Source organism: Lottia gigantea, assembly GCF_000327385.1.
Source record: "Lottia gigantea unplaced genomic scaffold LOTGIsca_3, whole genome shotgun sequence".
In the NCBI taxonomy this organism is placed as follows: Eukaryota; Metazoa; Mollusca; class Gastropoda; family Lottiidae; genus Lottia; species Lottia gigantea.
The window spans coordinates 323,710-340,100 of NW_008708986.1; the positions used below are offsets into that span (position 1 = coordinate 323,710).

Below are 16,391 nucleotides of genomic sequence, written 5' to 3' on the forward strand. Positions count from 1 at the left end.
TGTACATCATTACAGGATTAAAAATTTACTTGCAAATACCTTAGTAGGCCTACTGCTTTATGGGGCATAGATATGACTTGAAATGAACTTTTACATCTGAATATTTTTGATAAAGATCAGTCTGCAGTGAAAAATGAAGAAAAGTGTGCGAGATTATTATCCCCTCCCAACCAAATGCCCTTTTCAATTATTTTGATATAATTACAATAAGATGTAACAAATGTGTACTTTATAACTGTGTTTGTAATCTTTTTTAAATTGTAAAACATCTTGATTTGTCTTGTCTTGTAAGGACTGAACAGATTGATTGATTATTTAGAAAAATAATTCTTTAGTCTGATGATAAGTAAACTATTTGAGGTAATGCCAACCTAATCATAGCTCAAGGTTTTACAGCATGGTTCCAGTGTTCTGACAGAATCTATAATGAAGATTAGTTACTAAGTTTCCTTTCCATTTCTGAAAAATTCAAAATTTCATTTCAAAAATTTGTATCGGTTTATATTATCAATGGACTTAGTTAATAAAGGTGAATTTTAACTACTTTTATCACTTTTTTAGTATCAACATTGTCTATGGTAAATATATGATATGAAACATAATTATATTTGTGTCCCCTCTTGCTCTCCAAATAATACTAACACCAATTGGAGAATTACGTCATTTTTAAATATTAAACTATAACTATTAAAATATAAAACTACTTATTAAACAACTATAATTACAAGTAACAATTAAATTTAAAAACCCACTATCAACCAGTGATAGGGCTTAACCCCAAAATTTTAACAAAAAACCGCCTATAAAAAAACAAAAAATTAAACTTTATGAAAAATCAAACACTATACCAATAAAGAAAAAGGAGGAGAATGGGGAGGAGGATGGGAAACCAAAATAAACAATTGATGAAAAAAAAGCATCAAAAAACATGTGTGATTTGCTGTGCCCCTTCTCTGGAACGAATGAACTCACTTGACTAATCACGTGATCAATCAGACCACAAAATGTATTATTTACAATGATACTAATGTCTCCTTCGAAAGATTCAAATATCCATGATTCATAATGAATTATGTTGGACGCCAATGAAATGGGTGGTCAGCAAATGTGGTTTTTAGAAACCACACATCCAATTAAGTTTTTAAAGTTTATTATTACGTACAATAAAAACCCTGAAATATTCAAAGAAGAATATTACACAGTGACAAAATAATACAAAATATCTATTTACAAACAATATCAGTAAATATATGAAAATAACCCTGACATAGAAATACATTACTGAAAGAATAATCAGTGCTGTAGATTTTAAGTTATATAAGTCAAATCAGAAGAAACATTATAATCCTATTATAATACCTTACAGGGGGTATTATTGATGCAATTGTTTGGAGGCTTATTATCTTATGGAAGTAAAATCTTTATTTTCGTACTCTAGGAGACAAATATTTCATTAACCATGAATTGAGATAAATTTATTTATATATAAAAATCCTGATTTACTTGTTTCCATGGTGACTGATATTTGCTGGAAATGAATATTGGAAGTCATGTTTCAACCAACTCGGCAAGATAAATTGTTATTCTATCTCAATAATATCATATTCATTTGCTTTTATCTAAACTGATTTTGAAATAGATGGGAGTGATTAGTCTTACTGCTTGCTGCGTGATGGATTGGTTGGCGAGGGAAAAGATAGGTTGATGTCTGTTGGCCTTAAACCAATTTGTTAATTATAAACTAATTCCTTATTTGGGTGATATATTTTGTGAGTACTTGTTTTTGTTTTATTTTAGTTTATTACACTCTTTAATGGTTCTGTGTTGCCTCTAACCTCTAAAATCTACTTGATATTAGTAAGTAATTGTGATCAACTGACAATTCATACTTTACATCTACATATTTCAACGTCTTCATGAGCTCAATTAGGTGCTGAAAAGTAGGATGTAAAACTCCATTCATCTAATTTCATTTCATCTCAAATTTGGTGAAAAATAATTCTGCTTGTCCTTTTTTCAGTTTGAATAAGTCATGTTTCTTGATCTTGTTGGGTGTGGTGTACCAGGGATAAAGTGGTTACTCTTTCCTCAAGCATCTGACTGTCATTCATTTCCATAATTAATGATTCAGAATGACTATTACATTTCTATATGCTATACTGTCAATTTGTCTACTTGATTTGTACATGTTGGTTTCTACTGGCTCTAAGAGCTGAACATCAAAAAAAAAGATATCTTTAATTTTTAAAAAAAAAAAGAAATTGCAAAGTTTGACCAACTATTACACCAAAATAAATATAATCATATAATATACAACCCAAATAGCCATACACACAGGCTTAAAAGGTTTTAATTAGTTGGTCAAAATGCAAATGATTAAGACATTGTGGTAAGTTATGATTATTTTATATTTTTCAGATGTGTAGATATTATGAAGAAATGATAGTAAAGTGATGGTTTTCATTCATGCCACAAACTCCAAGTTTTCTCCAATTTCTATTCAAAATGGTAGGTCAAAGTGGTGGGGGTAAGAAAGCCTCCCGGACCTCCAATAGAATTAATATACCCCTAGATACTATGAAACATGCCAATCGAATTGATCCAAAAGAGAGACTCTTTTTGGATGCTGCAGAGAAGGGAGATAAACATACTATGATGAGGCTGCTACAGGGAAGTACGCCTGTGAATGTGAACTGCACCAATATGTTGGGACGTTCAGCTATTCAAATTGCCGTGGACAATGAAAATACTGAAATAGTGGAACTTCTATTGAAAGAAGATGGAGTTAAGATCGGTGATGCCTTGTTGTATGCTATTCGCGAGGGTGTCTTCCGAATTGTTGAAATGATAATCGAGCATCCAACTATACAACGAGATAGATTGGGAACAGAATGGTGTCGAACTCGGCACATGGATGAAGAGAGTTTTGACTATTCTCCTGACATATCACCAGTTATTTTAGCAGCCCATTGTAACCAGTTTGAAATTCTACAGCTACTTCTTCTTCATGGAGCAAACATCGACAGACCACATCAACTCTCATGTTCTTGTAAGCGTTGTCAAGCACAAGTACATGCAGACAGTTTACGCCATTCTCTTCTGCGTATTAATACATATCGTGCATTAGCTAGTCCAGCATGGATCTCTCTAACTAGCCCTGATCCAGTTTTAACAGCCTTCAAATTATCATGGGAGCTAGAAAAATTGGCGTTACGTGAAAATGAATTTAAAGATTCGTACATTGAGTTGAGTCATCAAGTGAAGAAGTATGCGTGTGATTTATTAGGACAGTGTCGTAGCAGTGAAGAGGTTATAGCCGTTTTAAACAAAACCAGTGATTGTGATGGTGATTCTGATGATGAAGATATTGACATTGAAAAGTTGACTCTTTCCAGATTAAAATTAGCCTTAAAATATGAGCAGAAACAGGTGAGTAATATATTCTTTAGCACGGTCATGCTTTTAAAGGTATGTAAAGAGGTCATCTAAACTTTTTATGTGTACTGGTGTCACTGATAGGACAGACATGCACCATTCAAATTTTCAGTCAAAAGTTTGTGGTTTTTGTAATTGAACTAAACCTAAGCATCTATGTTGTCAATATCGCAAAATTCCATAGATAATATCAGCCCTTTTTATGAATTGTAGGAACCACCAACGGTTGACTTAAAATTGGAATGGTGCAAATCAATGCTATCAGAGTCTCCAATACACATAAAAAGTTAAGAAAAACTCTTTGCAATTCACAATAGGTCATTCATTAATAAGAGTCTCATTTTGAGATCTTGATACAAATGTGTCCGTTCTTGAAAATCCAACATGGATGCTGTTGATCATGAAATTTCAGTGCCAATACTTCTGCTGAATATACTATTCATGCTTACTTAACGTAAGTATGATTTAGAATGTGATAATTGAAGCTTGTATAGCAGATACCAATAACATCCCTACAGATTCTGTATTATTGACAGTAGACTAATTCTAGACAATGGACATAATGTTATTTTATTGGGATTCTCAGTTAGATTTACGGAAATAGACATGATTATAACAGATACCGGTAACTTATTAACTGTATGATAGTCTCTAGTTAGACATACATGATACTTTATCAGTGAATACAATTATAAATAGAATATATAAATAAAGCAGAACTGAGAAAAATAAACCATTAATTAATGATAGCCTTTCCTTTTCAGTAGTATCATTGATTTAGCTACTTTTTTATATGTTAAAAGGGATGATCTTATTATTTTGTTTGGCCTACCAGCTGCTTGAGCTCAATTTCAGCTTTCGATAGCAATTTTCAGAATCAAACTTCCCCATATAGGTCAACTACAATTTAACCAGACTTAAGACTTGTGTTACTTTCCAAAGTATTATTAATATTCTGAGGTGCAGGTTTTACCATCAGAGTTATAATATCATTAATAGAAATATATGAGTAATATATTGACATAAGAAGGTTAGCAATGTTCTTGGAATTGTAGGAGAACAAAACTTCAGATTAAAATTGTAAAATTTTATACTGATAACTGAATTGAACCCCCATCAGCTTGTGAAAAATTAACTAAAATAAACACTTTCTTAAGAATGGAGCATTGATTATTGGCTCAGCTTTACTATTGTAACTGTAAGAAGTAAGAATTACCATATTTATCACTAACAATGAGTAACAATAACATTTTTTGTCCTATTGTAATGGTATATCCTAAAACTAAGAGTAAAACAAATGATAAAAACTGAAGCTATTTCCCAATAACACTTTGTTTTAGACTTCATGAATTTAGATTAAAAATATGTAAATATTAAAGATTAAGACGCTGTATTGTTGTATTTAGAATGTAGTATATATGAACATACTAAAAAACAAAAGAAATAGCAGCTGGTTACGCTTAAAACTTTCAGCTCATCTTTGATTAAAATTTCTAAGAAAATTGTTTTTTTAATCAGTGCCGAATGTATCAAAACCACTCATACAATGTTGTTATATAACAGTAAAACAGAGTTGTTATGTTGTGATATAGCACTGATACAATGTTATTTATACTCTTTTATTCAAAAATGAAGATTACATATCAAATATAAATACATGACTAGAACCGAACGCCCTGCAATTAAATAGAACTATTAACGGAAAATACCAGTAGTAAAAAAAGAATTCTAAACGAATAATTATGAATAAAATAGGAAGAAAAAAATCAGAGGTGACAGATGAATGCAATGATCCATTTAATTATGACAGGAAGTTTAGCTTAATTCATGTTAATTCACATCCTTAAACATGTGTTTTAATACTAATTTTCTGAATTTGATAAGTTCTGAATTAGTACGGATTGTGGGTGTAACTTTAAGCCCTACCAGGAAGTTTGTGCTGGAACGATAACGCAATTCATTATACAATTCATATGAGATGATATATATACTGCTTAAGAATGACATCTTTTTCAATTGAAAATTGTCACATAGAAGAATACAATAAACTACATTTATCACATAAAAGTTTCATTGCTTACAATACAGCATAACTTGATAAATAATAAAACTTAAATATACTAATACAATGTTGTTGTGATATAACACTAATTCAATGTTGATGTTATATAACACTAATACAATGTTGTTTTGATATAACACCAATACAATGTTGTTGTGATATAACACTAATACAATGTTGTTGTTATATAACACTAATGCAATGTTGTTGTGATATAACACTAATACAATGTCGTTGTGATATAACACTAATACAATGTTGATGTTATATAACACTAATACAATGTTGTTGTGATATAACACTAATACAATGTTGTGATATAACACAAATACAATGTTGTTTTGATACAACACTAACACAATGTTGTCGTGATACTAAACTAATACAATGTTGTGATATAACACATATACAATGTTGTTGTGACACAACACTAACACAATGTTGTCGTGATATTACACTAATACAATGTTGTTGTGATATAACACATATACAATGTTGGTGTGATATAACATTAATACAATGTTGTTGTTACATAACACTAATACAATGTTGTGATATAACACAAATACAATGTTGTGATATAACACAAATACAATGTTGTTGTTACACATCACTATTACAATGTCATTGTGATGTTAAAGGAATACAATGTTGATGTTATATAACACTGATACAATGTTGTTGTGATATAACACTAAAACAATGTTGTTGTGATATAAAACTAATACAATGTTGTGATATGATACAAATTCAATGTTGTCGTTATACATCACTATTACAATGTTATTGTGATGTTAAAGGAATACAATGTTGATGTTATATCACACTAATAATACTAATCCAATGTTGTTGTGATATAACACATACAGCGTTGTGCTATAAAATTAGTAGATGTTGTGAAACACTTGTGTAATGTTTTTGTGATAGAACAACTAATATAATGTTGTTGTGATACAATGCCAATACAATTCTGCTGTTATATAACACCAATACCATGCCAATGTGATAAAACACCAATACAATGTTATATAGCACTAATACAATGTTCTTGCAATATAACACTAATACAATGTTGTGATATAACACTGATACAAATATTGTTGTTATAAAACAGTATGTTACAATATAATACTAAACTTGATGCCCTTCAGTGAGCAGAATATTAATCAGTATCATTATTACTACTACCTGTAAATATTTAATAATTAATATACCTAACCCTAACCTTTCTGATTCACCAATCTCTGGAGATATTATATAAAAACTGTGATAATTGAAATGACAAATTGAAAGTAGAATGGTTATTGAGTACAACAGATTAGTTTGTCTGTTGTGAATATATAGAAGTCATGAAAAACTAGGTAACAGACTTAAAGTATGAAATTTATAGCTCAGTTAAAGAGGTTTCCAACAAAATGAATGCATTTAGAGCTTTTATGATCACTCTTGCAATTAATTTTATAAAATCTATCGCGATCTATAAAATGTATGTATTGGGTAGACTTAAATGTCATTTTAGGTTCATTTGATTAACTATATTTGATTTATTTATGACATCTCTCAAAAATAATCATCAGAGGCCTGATAAAAGTAAATTATAGAAAACTAAACTATTGGTCCTGGTGCACTACAATTACATTACATATGCCACTGCTTGAAAAACTATGGATGGAGTGTCTACAGCCCCCAGTCCTTCCTTCCTACTCCTGTGTAATGCATTGTACCATACCATTCTTCAAGTTGGAGTGACAACAACCAAACAGTTTTTTCGTTTGTTTAGTGTTAGGGTGTATTGAGACGAGTCTCAATGAAAGCACTGGCCTAGGTCACAGAGCAAGTAACAAAGAGGAGGCAGGAAAAGGGAGGTCGTGGGTAGTTTAAAAACTGCAAAACTACAACATGTATGTAACAGCCTTGGTGGGTTTCTTGAAGAATGACCCAAATGTTGTTTTATTAATAGTATGCAGAAAATAACCACAAATAATAATATTTATTTATGTTGTCTGACTGATTGATTTGGACGTGTAATTTAACGCCAGTCATCCTACTAGTCATTAGTAGTCGGCTGAATTTGACTTTTGTTTGACCGTTTGACATTGACTGCCATAACCTTTTCAACAAATTAAATAAATATCTCAGTAAAGACCACTCCACATGCTAGATTAAAAATATGAAATAAGGGTGAAATAGAATAAAAAATGAGCCAGATTTGCAGATGCCCATGAATAAGCAATACAATATAACAAGGTCAACGTGGCTTTTTAGAGAAGATCACTGACTCTAAATACATTGAACATCTATCACAATGACACTGGTTTGACAGTTAATAGAAAACACAACTCTCTAAATTCAATTTCAAATTTTTATTTAAAGGAAATGTCAAATTCATTCTATTTTTTTAACAGAATGTTAGGTTGCCAGATTATCTAATAAATGTTTGGTTTAAAAAAAAAAACAGAGGCACATTAATTTTGAGCAATTTTTTTAATTTTGACTAACAGCTTAACCTATTAAAAAATTTATTTCATCTTACAACTTTTTAAAATACCCTGTTCTTTGTTAAATATATATATTTGTCATCGATATATACACCAAATGAACAATGTTAAATATATATATTTGTCATCGATATATACACCAAATGAACAATGTTAAATATATATATTTGTCATCGATATATACACCAAATGAACGATGTTAGCCATGTGGAGACCCTGGTGATGAGGGAATGCTAAAATGAAAATTGATAGGGACAGATGCGGCCTTCAGAACAACTAAAACTGTATGAAAATCGCATCCTTCAAATATTAGTTGAGCCGAACTATTTATGTTTTTTAGACCAAGGTGTGATTTACTCCCGGAAATGCTGCAACTGTCTCTTCAAACTGAGTTTTTGAAAAATTTCTTGTTACCGTAACTTGTTTTTAGAGTTTAACTGTCATTTGTTAAGCTTTATGTTCAGTTGATGATGAATGGTATGGATGTTAATTTATCATACCGGTATTAAAAGGTCAAGAATGGTTTTGATATTGTGGATCAATGTCTTTATAGTTCTCCACAATTAGTCATCAATACTTCATATGAATTCTGAAAGGGAAAAGCTAAGATGAAGCTGTTTTAGTATTGAATTGCAATGTGATTTGTTTGGTGTTAAGGATAACCATGTGGTTGATTGATATCATAATCCACAACTTAAGACATTAGGATCAACCATCACTCCTTTTTACTAGTATCACTTACATAACAATAAAGATATAATATGATATTAGTTTCTCTAAATAATGACAGGTTGTGAAACCAGATTAATTTTACAATATTGACATCATTATTGATCAATATTGATACCCTCTATCTTTAACTTGATGTCAATATTGTAAAATTAATCTGGTTTCACATTTTTTACATGTAAGATGATGTCTCCTTTAGAACTGATTTTAATTGGCACTTTATACAAGAGGCATCACTTTGAGCCTATCATTTCAATCTTCATGACAATATTCATGGCAGAAGTGAATTATTTTTTTATCTTTTAGTTGAAAATATCTTTCTTTTACAAATCATATTAAGGCATATAAGTCTTTTAGATGTCTCAAGAATGATGATTAGTAATTAGGAAGGATTTGATAATTGTGGTCAAGTTTAACATGGTCATGCTTAACAGATGTTCATTGTTGGGTTAAAGATGGGTTCCCTTATTTTCATTTATGAAAATGAAAATGCTTATACTTAAATGAATAGAAAGTAGAGGTGTTCCGATCAAGATAGGTCAAAAAGTCTTTTTGTGTTTATCCAGACTGTACATACATGGACATTTATGATTGGTTAAAACTCTTAATTATATGCAATAAGGACATAGAGAAATGAATAAGAATACATGCTAATTCATTAGATACACCAATTAATCAAATAGTTTGCTTAATTTGACACTAAAAAATAAGGAAGCACATCCTAAAGAGTGTGCAAAGAAGGGGAAGGGTGCAAAGAATGACTGTCATATTGGGGGCCATATGCCGCGCTCGTACTTAACTTATACTTAATTTTTGGATAGGCATAGATTTTCAAAGGCAGATCATAATACAATTGATCCTTTACAACTTATTATAGCTAAGCTGGTATGCATATGGGTTATTTCAGTAAAAGGGGTTGTAAAAAAGTTTTTACTTTCTCATTTTATTTTTCAGTTTGTCGCTCATGCTCACTGTCAACAACTATTAACATCAATTTGGTATGAGGGCCTACCAGGATGGAGAAAACGAAATGGATTCACCAAGTTTTTAATTTGTACAGGACTTATATTTTTACTACCCTTCATGTCTGTGTATTATTGGATGTTTCCTAGGAGTAAAATAGGACAGTTATTACGTAGTCCTTTCATGAAGTTTTTATACCACAGTGCATCATTTGGAGTATTTTTAATGTTACTGGTATTTGCCTCTACTGATATTAGTAATGCACCTAGTAGAGAGATGTTACGAGGACCACAACCTTCAGAATTAGAGTGGTTGATTGTTTTATGGGTCACAGGTTTGAGTGCAAATCATTTGTTCTTCAAAAGTAGCTGTTTTAATGCTGTTCAGGGCAGAAATAATGACAGTTTTACTGGTTTACGATTTTCTGGTCTTTATAGTGATTTGTTTATAAAGCAAAAGGGATGGGATATCAGTAGAAATTACAGGACTTTGATGCTAGATTTATTTTCTTTAAAGACCTTTTGATAACTTTAATGCCAATTTGTGACAATGTGATCTCTCCATCTTCTACTTGATGACATTGCATAGAGACTTTTATCACAGTGCTGCAAGTTAGAAAACAGGCACATGTACTTGATTTTTAAAAAACATTATGAAAAAATATAATGGTCATTTATTATTTGTAGGTTTTATCTGGGCAGAGTGTAAACAGCTATGGGAGGAAGGATTACGTGCTTATATCAGACAATGGTGGAATTGGTTAGACTTTATCATGTTGTCGTTATATCTGGCCACGTTTTCACTGCGTTTTGTAGCCTACATACAGATAGAATCAGGGAATTATGGTCCCCGTGAGGTCAGCAGAAAAGACTGGCCAATGAATGATCCAACATTGATTTCAGAAGGATTATTTGCCATTGCTAACATTTTCAGTTTTGCCAGAATCATATTTTTGTTCCAAGCCAACCAACATTTAGGACCATTACAGATATCTCTAGGATGTATGTTGATAGACATTGTGAAGTTTCTCTTTATATTTTTTCTTGTATTAACATCATTTGCCTGTGGATTAAACCAACTATATTATTTTTATAAACCAAGTCGAACTGGAGAACATGATGTTTTTTATACGTAAGTTGACATTTTGGGTTTTTATTTTTGAAGTGCTATGGCTCAGTTCTTGTTCAATAACTTTCGAAATTTTGAAATGGAAAGAGTGTACATGGGATTTACTTTCTGAGAAAATATCATGGCTTTTTTGGTCTTCTCAGTCCAATAAGGTATAGAAATATATGTCATTTCAATTCATCTGAAAAAAAAACGCTTTGAAACAAGCATGATATGTTATTGAACCTAAAAATAGATGCCTAAAGGATAAGTATTACATAATTTTGGACAGCTGATTTGTTAAGGTTTCCTTTTTATTATGTTAAATGCAGGTCTAAATTGTTATATTTCTATTTTTTATATTTGATGAAGATGCTGACAGCTATATTATGTTTTCCCATCCATTATATAAAACTATTATTATCCTTCTATGTTAGCAGCAAAAAGTTTCCCTTTTATATGAATTATATAATTACGAACAAAGATAGCTGGAGTCTCAGAGGAGAAAGGTAGCTGATATGAAAGAGACAGTGTTAGAACTGTTCACGATAAAATACTTAGCTTTATAGAGTAGAGTGATGTTTTCTTTCTCTTGAGGCTTACATAATAGAGTTAAATTATCAACATGGCTACATTGATCACACAGTTAACTTCATTCATATTCTCATTAGTACACTTGTGTGCATCTATAATCTAACAGAATTTAGTGCAGTCTATTTCAAATCAAGGTTACTTTGAACTTGAAATGTTTCCAGATTATAATGTGGACATATTCAATGACTCAATTTTGTTTTCAACTCTTGTATTACTATCAAGTAGGTTAAAATCAATGATCTTATCAAGGTCAATTCTATATGCCTGACAGAAAAACTAGAGGTGTCTCTGAGGCAATACCTGAAAGGCTAAAGCCTCTTGATGCCTTGGATCTGGGAGCTGACAGAGGCCCCCAGGCAGCCAACAAATTTCAGATTGCCTGAGATTTATAGGGCCTAATTATAATTTCAAAATGAGACAATTCACAGTCGAGAAAGGTGGGAGGCGAGGATATATAGACTAATGTATAATGACATGATTCTGATGATGTTTTATTCAATGGTATTTTCAAATGTTTTCCACATTAAACACTTTCTTTCAAATTAGAAACTTCTTGACTATGTCATCAAAGCTATATATTGATCTTATATATGCCCTTTTCTCAGTATTATGTTATCAAATAGCTTGATAAGGAATTTTGGTGATTTTTAGACAAGCCCGCTTAAAAACATTTCTCTTGCACACACTGCTTGGCATCATAAATCTTCAAATGAAATGGGAATCCAATTGACATCATTTATTTGCTTGATTCAGAATATAAATATGATGATATTTAATAAATGGTTCTTTCCTCTACATAAGTCAAATGTCAACTTCATTAGTGTTTATGATGATTTTAAAGATTTCAATCTTGAACCAAGTTGAATTATTTGCCAATATCCTGATTTCTGATCCAGACTAGAAAAAAGATTTAGATTTATCAAAGGACCAATAAATCAATCTGAAGCTCTGTAGGGAAATATATTCATGAATTTAAAATATATTTTACAAAACATATCGGAATTTTTGGTAGTTCCATCTTTTGAAAAGATTCTTTCTGAATTAAGTTATTTTTATCTTGAAAACATCACTTCATGATTTATGATATCAGATTTTTGATTGGTCAATAACTAATATTTATTTGAAATGTGAATTTATTGACAATAATTTTGTGTTTCTGTCTGCCTAATGGAATCAGAATTTATACATTTAAATTTGATCTCTATTTCCAAGCAAGCTTATCTGATCTGGAAAGTATGAAGAGTTTAAGTTTTAGTTATTTTATTATGCTTTATTTGTTTCAATATTTTATTTTCAGATTGGGAGGAAGTTACATCACATTATTTTGGTCAATGTTTAGTCTGACACCACCTAAAGAAATAGAAATAACAGATGGACACCAGTTTACTATGATGATTGGTGAATTTATGTTTATGGCATATCATGGAATGGCTATCATTGTTTTATTGAATATGTTAATAGCTATGATGTCAAGTTCTTTTCAAGACATTGAGGTAAATCTTGAGTGCTTAGTTCAGTAATCAGATCTCTTCTGAGGATTACATTATATTGTAAATGCATCGCTTTAGTAAAACTACTTAAGCTTAAGCATAATTTCATGAAGGTACAAATTCTGTATGGCTGTATGCATTTGATCATGAACCCTATATTCACTGATAGTTTGAAATTGGTTGAATCCAACTATCATGATCAAGGAAGTTTGTAATACAAGAAAATGATAGAATTTGATCTATATTATTGTTGATTATATTATCAAGCATATTTAATCTCCTTTATCATTCAACTGTCTGTCACAGTGATTTCATCTTTATTTTGCCATATCATTTGATCTTAATATTTCCTCTGTTTATTTCATTTAGATATTTCTTCATGATATTTTCATCTAGATTTTTTTATGTTTCATCTCGCTCTTTATGTTTATGTTTCATCTAGATATTTTGAATATTTTCATCTAGATATTTCATCCTGATATTTCATCTTATATTGCATTTAGTTATTTCATAGAGATATTTGGTTCCTGTACGTTCATCTTGGTATTTTGCTTTGTGTTTCATCTAGGTATTTCTCTGCATGTTTCATTTAGGTATCTCTCTGCATGTTTCATCTAGATATTTCTCTGCATGTTTCATCGAGGTATTTCTCTGCATGTTTCATCTAGATATTTCTCTGCATGTTTCATCGAGGTATTTCTCTGCATGTTTCATCTAGGTATTTCTCTGCATGTTTCATCTAGGTATTTCTTTTGTTGCATCAAAATATTCCTTCATTTCATTTCATTTCATTTCAGAATCACTGTGATATGGAGTGGAAGTTTTCCCGATCTAAATTATGGATTGGATATTTTGATGAGGGTTCAACTCTTCCTCCACCATTTAATTTATTTATCAGTCCAAAATCTATTTATTATCTATATTGTGCTATCAAGAGATTTCTATGCCTATGTTTTTGTCAGAATAGAAATGAAACACGAAGACAACGAAAAAGTTCAGATGCCTCAAGGGTATGTGTTTTATTTTCCTATTTTGTATTTTAAAAAAGATAAGAAACTTTACTAGGTATCACAAATTTCCTTCCATCAGCTGCATTTTGCTGTGTCACACTTTCGCTTGAGTATACGAGAATAGTGTGGTTAAATTTGTGCACTAGATCAATATTTTTATCCTGATGTGTCTTGATTTTTCAATCGAAATTGTAGTAAGTGAGGTGTACATTCTTAGATTTCCTTTAACCATAGCCTGTGATAAAACATATTATGCTTGGCATCATTTGATATATTAAGTAGCTAGTATTTCAGGTTTCAACTATCAAAGTATCCAATACTGAGAGTGACTTCTGAATACAGAAATATTCTAATTTTTGTCTATATAATTTTTTAGAAAAGTTCTTTGTATTGTAAGCTATGTGTAATCTATATCAAACTAAATAAGATGGCCTTCCTTATACTGTTCACATTAATTGCATTAACAAACATGTTGGTATAAGAGTAATTGTTTATTTATTTAGGTTATAATTAAACTTTGATCACGGTTACCAGTAATTATTGTTAGTAACATTGTAATTTCTCATTTACTTCTTAAAACCAAGCATTTCAATTTTATATTTTTTAATGGATTGTTTTTTGAAAATTACAGAGTCTCTATTGATGGATTTTGATCAAATTAAATTCACCTAACAAATGTCTGGTTTGGAATATCTCAAGGAATTGTTCATATTCTATGCCTTTGAACTTCACTTGCTTTGGATTTATTTTTATTTGTTGTCCTCCTTTTTCTTTTAAAGATCTCAAACATCATTTTCGTTATTGTTATTTCAGTCTAGGAGAACTGTAGAACCAAAAGATAATTATATTTTTAAGGTAGGTTACTTTAAGTAATTTCTATATTAATTTTTATAGAATACATTAGTGCTTTAAGTTATTTAAAATGTTTTCAATGCATGTTAGAAATTCTGATAAATGACTTCAAAAGGAACATATATTATCCATGAGTTGTTGCTTAGAAAGCCTTGCATGATATATCATTAACATTTATACTTTTAGTGAAGTAGGCTTCAAAGACATTAGTTCTGCTTCAACCTAAAATTTAAATCTTGAAGCCATATTAAGTTGATCAAAGCTTTGTGAGAATAGTGTTTGATATTATTATAGATTTGACTCCATTGTCTGGTCTAATATATCCAACTGTGATTTTCATCTTAAGAATGTATTAACATCAAGAAAAGTCTACTCATGGAAATCGTTTATAATTTCATAATGAAAGTCTTGAGAACATTGATTTAATTATAAATGAGGATCTCAAGTCATTTATGGATATCTACCCCATAAGTCTAATCTGGCTGTATCTAATAGATACACATGAAATGAGTTACAGAGACCTACCAGTTATTGTAAATATGGTGTTAAATGATAATTCTGAAGACGAGTTACATGTGTTGTCATCAGATGAAATGGTGAAAGAATAAAAGCTAACAAGATATATACTAACTAGGGATAAAAGGGGTATTAAGAAATGAATAAAAGCTAACAAGATATATACTAACTAGGGATAATAGGGGTATTAAGGAATGAATAAAACCTAACAAGATATATACTAACTAGTGATAATAGGGGTATTAAGGAAAGAATAAAACCTAACAAGATATATACTAACTAGGGATAATAGGAGTATTAAGGAAAGAATAAAACATAACAAGATATATACTAACTTGGGAAAATAGGGGTATTAAGGAATGAATAAAACCTAACAAGATATATACTAACTATGGATAATAGGGGTATTAAGGAAAAAATAAAACATAACAAGATATATACTAACTAGGGATAATAAGAGTATTAAGGAAAGAATAAAACATAACAAGATATATACTAGCTAGGAATAATAGGGGTATTAAGGAAAGAATAAAACATAACAAGATATATACTAGCTAGGAATAATAGGGGTATTAAGGAAAGAATAAAACATAACAAGATATATACTAACTAGGGATAATAGGAGTATTAAGGAAAGAATAAAACATAACAAGATATATACTAACTATGGATAATAGGGGTATTAAGGAATGAATAAAACATAACAAGATATATACTAACTAGTGATAATAGGGGTATTAAGGAAAGAATAAACCTAACAAGATATATACTAACTAGTGATAATAGGGGTATTAAGGAAAGAATAAAACCTAACAAGATATATACTAACTAGGGATAATAGGAGTATTAAGGAAAGAATAAAACATAACAAGATATATACTAACTTGGGAAAATAGGGGTATTAAGGAATGAATAAAACCTAACAAGATATATACTAACTATGGATAATAGGGGTATTAAGGAAAAAATAAAACATAACAAGATATATACTAACTAGGGATAATAAGAGTATTAAGGAAAGAATAAAACATAACAAGATATATACTAGCTAGGAATAATAGGGGTATTAAGGAAAGAATAAAACATAACAAGATATATACTAACTAGGGATAATAGGAGTTTAAGGAAAGAATAA

General features: G+C 30.3%; 1 protein-coding gene across 1 annotated transcript; it reads left to right on the forward strand.

The window, feature by feature from the left end:
- Positions 1 to 2,577: 2,577 nt before the first annotated feature.
- Positions 2,578 to 16,088, forward strand: LOTGIDRAFT_177244 (hypothetical protein; the record flags this gene model as incomplete). The annotated part of the gene is made up of 11 exons (XM_009057062.1): positions 2,578 to 3,346; positions 7,410 to 7,414; positions 9,679 to 10,021; positions 10,374 to 10,818; positions 12,686 to 12,881; positions 13,676 to 13,888; positions 14,702 to 14,747; positions 14,783 to 14,825; positions 15,258 to 15,336; positions 15,934 to 15,935; positions 15,989 to 16,088. The coding sequence occupies 11 exons, from the start codon at positions 2,578 to 2,580 to the stop codon at positions 16,086 to 16,088; spliced, it is 2,241 nt and encodes a 746-aa protein (XP_009055310.1).
- Between the last annotated feature and the right edge of the window lie 303 nt (positions 16,089 to 16,391).